Consider the following 6,179-nt stretch of genomic DNA (forward strand, 5'->3'; position numbering starts at 1 on the left):
GCATAGGAACTAAATGCTGCTTCTCCATGTTTAGTTCTGGTTCTAGGTATGCAGAGCAGGCTGGAGCCAGAGGACCTGAGTGGTCTGGAGGGTTGATACACTGATAGCAAGTCTGTGATGTATTTAGGTGCTAAGCCATTCAGAGATTTATAGACTAACAGAAGTATTTTAAAGTCTATTCTCTGAGATACAGAGAGCCAGTGGAAGGACTTTAGAACTGGGGTGATGTGCTCTACTTTCTTTCAATTAAATAAATTAACATTTATTCAAAACAATACCAATAATTAAAGAGAAAAAAATAACATAACACAAAGTGATTTTTGTCTTACCAGGTGATAATGGTATCTCTAACCCTCCTCGAGGATGAGGAGCAGTACAGGTTGCCCAGTTTGACTGACATGGTCTTTAGGGTATTTTCCTGGATGTCACTCTGAGTTGAAGTTTTCTCCATCTAAAGAAAACACAGGACAAGAATTAAAAAATATATATATATCCCAACATTCTCTCCCAATATCATCATTATCATGGATGAACATTCCTTTTAAGATAAAACCTCTAACATAAAGGTTTTAAAAAAAATTTAATAAGTCAACAGAAAAACTAAGATGTACACCCCACAACACCTAAGGCTAACCCAGAATGAAATTAACTTACTTTTATGATCGAAAACTTTTGGATCATAAAGGTAAATAGCAGGTAGGTAAATGAAGCAGGTAAAACAAGTGTAAAATAGGACCAATCAAGAAACCTCAAGGTACCCCGTATTTAAGGGGCTCAGCATAGGTTGACAGCGTTACCAGCTGGATAAGTAGGACATAAACATTTTCAAGACTGTGCCTTTAATATTACAGATTGATTACATCATCACAATCTAACATGTCAAAGTATCAATGAGGGCATTAAGACACAGAACAGTAAAATCACCAGAATCAGAACTTAACAATACATTATTGCAACAACCCAAGAAGAAGGGTTGCCACCTGTACTTATAGTTGTAATGGTACTCATTATCCTCTATTTCATCAAGGACTCTGTCTCAGGGGCAGCAGTCTCAGCAGAGACTACCGGATTTAATTCCTCCAGATGCCTCCTTCAGAGACATAGTCCCTATAGCATGTCTGGGGTCATCCTCTGGGCCCCTCCCAGTGGGACATGGCTGGAACATCTCCCAAGGGAGGTCTCCAGGGGGGATTAAAAAAAGATGTCCGAGCCACCTCAGCTAACACCTCTCAATAGGGAGGAGAAGCGGTTGTACTCTGAAACTGTCTGAGCCTCTTGCGAATGACTGAGCTCTTCATCCTATCTATAAGAGACGGCCCAGCCACCCTGCATAAAAAGCTAATTTCAGCCTCTTATATCCGGAATCTTGTTCTGTCAGTCATGATCTAGTCTCATGACCATAGCTGAGGGTAGGACACCAGGCAATAGATCGGTGCAGCATTTGCATTTAAGCAGCAGCCCCATCGATCCATCTATCCATGTTCTGCTCCACTCCAAGACAGGAACTCAACATATTTGAAATCCTTCACTTGAGGCAGGAGCTCTCCTCCAACCTGAAAGGGAAAAAGCCATATTTTTTACTCAAGCACAGTGGCTCAGACTTAAAGCAGGGATTCAAAAAAATTCCAGCTCTTCACACTTGGCTGTAAACCAGCCCAGGTCATGCAGTAGGTCTTGGCAGGAGGGTGCCAGCAGAACTACATCATCCACAAAACGCAAGTATGAAATCTGCTGGTCAGCGAACCAAACCAACCCTGGCACTTGGCCGCACCTAGAAATCCTGACTATAAATGTTATGAATAAGACCAGTGACATAGAGCAGCCCTGTTGGATTCTAATACACTGGTACCAGGTCTTACTTAACCAAACTCTTGCCAGGCCTGAGTGTTTGCCTCCACAACCACCTGTGTAGTGGCACTTTTGGCTTCACAAAACGGCTTACTGCTCCAGCAAACCCACAAACCTGCCAGGCGGGCTGGTGGACAATTGCACCCCTTTCTTCACCTGAGTGACCAATATATGGAGCCAAAAGCCAAAGACTTTGACTGCAAAGTCGATCATCGAACTCTGGCCTAGGGTGTCCTGGTGCAAAGTGTACCAATAGACATTCTATGTTTGAAAAATGGTGTATACAGTATCATGAACAACCCCTGTCTTGAGCAGAAGTCCTATAACAAAACACCACTCAAGTCCAGAGTTGGGCTGTTGAAAAGCGTAACCTTATGGCAACAGCCATATTGGTCTGCTTGTGAATGTAAATGGGTTGGAATATTATCTATCGCACAGCTATCGTGGTAAAACAGGACAAGAAATCTTGAAATCATTATGGGCAACTTGAAATCTTTAGAAAATATGTCCAAAGTTTATGAACAACAGATTGTGTCAGGATATGTTACTGTGAAGATTCATTAATGCAGCCCAGTTATGAAAGTGGATGATCATAGCAGCAGAGGAATGATCATATTGTGGTGTCTTTCAATGGTAGAATCTCAAAAATCAGGACACCTTCAGTTGATCATCATATTGCCCCAGGACAGGAGAAGAAGCATTCATTTTATAGATCAAATTGACATGCTGTCCTCAGTACACGTATCACAGCGCTTTACATTTCTTTAGACCATATCTGCTTTCTCCTCAACTCACAGTCCATTCCACTCTGTCTTATAGTCTCAGTTTTTGCACAGTGTGGATGCACACGCACAATGGAATATTGTGTCGACATCTTACTGGAATTCACGTGTGCTGATTTGCGCCAAAGTTACTTCGACCCTCAAAGAATGTTTATATAGATGTTTTCTGTTTTGCCAAACCCCCTCATACATCATCTAATTGTGTACGAAGCAGCCTTAGAGACCATGTTGTTACCAAGACTCACACTTGACCTTACATTTTGTTGCTAAGAAAGTGTACGATCATGCAACTAGCCTATATAAGGTAATAGCCTGCTTCAACAATATAGCGGTCTAGACAGAGCCAATGAACTAAATGTGACCAGTCACAGAAACTAAGGACACAAGTCTATTGTGGGGCAATTTGACAATTTTGTAATGATTTGGAAAGTGTGATTTCCGATTATGGGTCAGACATGGAAATCTGATGTTTTTTTGAGAGTCCACGCTATCTGAAAGTAGGCACATTTACAAGGCTGCAAGTGAAAGTGGCAGCATATTTAAATGCTGTCTTACCCAGTTCTGTTCTGACCCAAGGAGCAGCCATTTGAATGGTTTGTTGAGAATGTAAGCTACACTATTTGTTTTTAAGTGCAGAGGTAAAACAAAAGGAGCCCAATAATACATTCATAAATAAACATGAGAAGTTAGGTTTAGGACCAAGGTGCGTATTAAGTTTAAGTTAGGTTTAGTTACGTGTTGGTAATGGTTACGATGAGGGTTAGGCCTTAGAAATGAGTGTAATATCAATGGAAGTAGATGGAAAGTTCCCCAAAGCATAGTGTGACACAAAGTATTGTTACACTATGCCTGTGGTCCACCTTCCTCACCTCACTGACCAATTGGTGTTCTCTTTGCTTTGTTGTGATATCATGTGCCATGTTGGACCTTCAACTTGACAATGACCCAAAATAGAGCTAAAGTCATAAAGCAATGGTCAACCACAGAAAAGCGATTGACTGACTAACAGTTCTGAGCTATGATCTGAACAAGTAAAGATCCATAGACAAACATAAGATATTTGGCCATTGGAGACAATTTAAAAAGGGCTAAACTTACTATTATGTATCGAAAGGGGAAAGAGCCATAACTTAACTTGACCCAAATGAGTGGCCAGCCCATATAGGTCTATTTAAATTCATTTTGAGACATCTTTAAATGCTGTTATAAATTACCTAAATAAGTAACAGTGATACAACATTGTCAATAAACAAAGTAGAAATTCACTAGAAAGTCTGAATTGAAGTGTAAATTCCAGCAAGCTTTTTCTCTTTAAAAGAAACCAATGGATGAAGACATTTTGTGCTAGGTTCGATTTGCTTTTTACAGCAGATAAGCAGATATCTGTTGGCCACATTGTTAAAAACCATGCAAGTGACCAACAGTCCACTAGAGAAACACTCCACGCTAATCATGCTGCCTTGTCTTTCTAACAAAACATAGTTGTTCTACACTCAGTTGCACAATCATACATTACATGAGTATTACAGATGTGAATATGTACTCTGAATGCACTAATACAACTATTGCCATCAAAACAAATGTCAATGCTATTGCATTTGCCATAAATTGCCTCATTCTAACACAACCTAGTACACACAAACCTCCATTAGAGTTGTAGAAAGGTTTGCTTATAGTCGCACAAGCTCACAAATTGACCATGAATTACTCTGGACACACGAGCACACACAAATCCCAGCAAGTCTCCAAACACAATCATATAGAGGCACTCAGTTCGCCGCTCAGATGTAATTACATACAAACTATATGGAGATGAGGCTTCAATTGAACCAGTCACGGTAGGGTGAGTGTGTACAAACAGCAACACAATGCCACACACTGCTTTTTCCTCGTTCAGTATTAATCTGAATAAAGTATTGGCAAGTCAGGTTGCGTTTCAATCCGATCTACTTAGCAGACCCAATAGAGGGATCTGGGAAGGTCATCCAATCTGTGGTAGGCAGAGATGCTCAATCAAAGGGCTAATAACGAACTGGAATTACACAAGGACCAGCACTCTCTTGATCAGTGGGAAGAAGAGTCTTTTGTTTCCTTATGCACCGATGTGGCACATGTTAGGTTTCTGTTTACGGGGTTTGTTTTTTGTGTTTTTTGTGTTTTTGTTTCCACCTCCAGATGGTGCTCTTTCCCTGTTCTGGCTTGGAGGGACGCTTCTGGGTTTTTCCTCCTCACCTGCAGCTTGTTGGGTCATTACCAGAGGAGTACTTGAGCAGCGGACCGTCACCACCTCGACGCCAAAGTGTTTTCCAGTATTGGGTACTCTAGCCTCCTGAGATTAGCTGAGTCTAATTCTTGCCTTTGTCTCTCTGAGTCTAAGCTTTTGCCTTTGTCTCTTTTTGTGTTCTCCCATAGGAAACCCTCCTGATCTGCTGGATAAACCTTTCATCTCTCTGAGTAAGGGAAAACCTTCACCTGAGCCGTTCAAGCCCGCCTCTGGAAAACCCAGTGACAGTCCGTTCCTTTGCCTCTCTGTACCCAACTCTAGTCTGCCTGTCCGACCTCCAATGAGTTCTGCACCTCTGGACTAATTCCCCACAAACAGGACCCAAGGATCACCAAGAAACCCTCAAACGTGAGTCCACTCAAAACAATTCATCAGCCTTGTTCAGTTTCCCTACGGACCGTGAACTCATCCTGTGATCTCCCCCTTAGAGTTTACGGTTCCGGTTCACCAGACCACTGGATTCCCCGCTGAGAAATACCTGCTTTCTATATCTCTCTCTCTATGCATTGTACCCCTCACCAATAAACCTGTTGACTTTTACTTGCTTTCTGAGTGTGTTTCCTGCATGTGGGTTCAAGCACTCAAAATCATCATGACAGCACAAACAAATCTAGAAACAAGTTTGTAGGTTGTTTGCTGTATTGAATTATCTTTAATGTTCTAATGTGTTCCAATACACAAAATTAAGAGTAGAAAGTAACAATATCCTTTGAAAATAGAATTACACTCAGGAAAAAAATTTGAATGTCAGTTTTTCATACATCTAGAAATTGCAGAACCATCTAAGTATAGACAGATAATGCCACTTTTATTTATTAGTTTGTGGATAAAAATGATAAAGTGACATTTTAATGCAACTTAATTGCCAAAAAAAACAACATGATGAACCGAGATGGCACTTTCCCTTGTTTTATATACTGAATAATTTGTTTGTAATATGTGCTAAAGCCAGTGAGTTAAAAGAATTGCTATTTGAATGAACTGAAAGTATCTCCTTTTAAATGTCTAAAAGAGAATAAAACAGACAGGACAAAATTTACGGAGTTTGTAAAACAATACTTATTTTCAACTTCAGATCTTTTATTGTGCATTGTACATGTAAATTCCTCATTGTTCCTATCTTCTGTATTATGCAGGAAAGTTCTTTAAAACACAAATTACGGGTAAAATATTGTAAAGCACATGACGCAAAACAAATTACTTAATATACCGTAAATTCTCTAATATAGGCCCGGGCCTTTATTTCACTCAAGTGCATTGCGGTC

At 40.3% G+C, this 6,179-nt stretch overlaps 1 protein-coding gene across 1 annotated transcript in view; it reads right to left on the minus strand.

The window, feature by feature from the left end:
• Nucleotides 1–6,179, minus strand: part of LOC107102421 (A-kinase anchor protein 6-like) — a 69,922-nt gene that overhangs the window by 37,733 nt on the left and 26,010 nt on the right. The window contains exon 2 of the mRNA XM_015401735.1: nucleotides 330–451. Within this exon, the coding sequence (XP_015257221.1) occupies nucleotides 330–451 (122 nt within the window). The remainder of the gene's footprint in view (nucleotides 1–329; nucleotides 452–6,179) is intronic.

This window comes from Cyprinodon variegatus, unplaced genomic scaffold, assembly GCF_000732505.1.
Source record: "Cyprinodon variegatus isolate N-32 unplaced genomic scaffold, C_variegatus-1.0 Scaffold1253, whole genome shotgun sequence".
Classification (NCBI taxonomy): domain Eukaryota; kingdom Metazoa; phylum Chordata; class Actinopteri; order Cyprinodontiformes; family Cyprinodontidae; genus Cyprinodon; species Cyprinodon variegatus.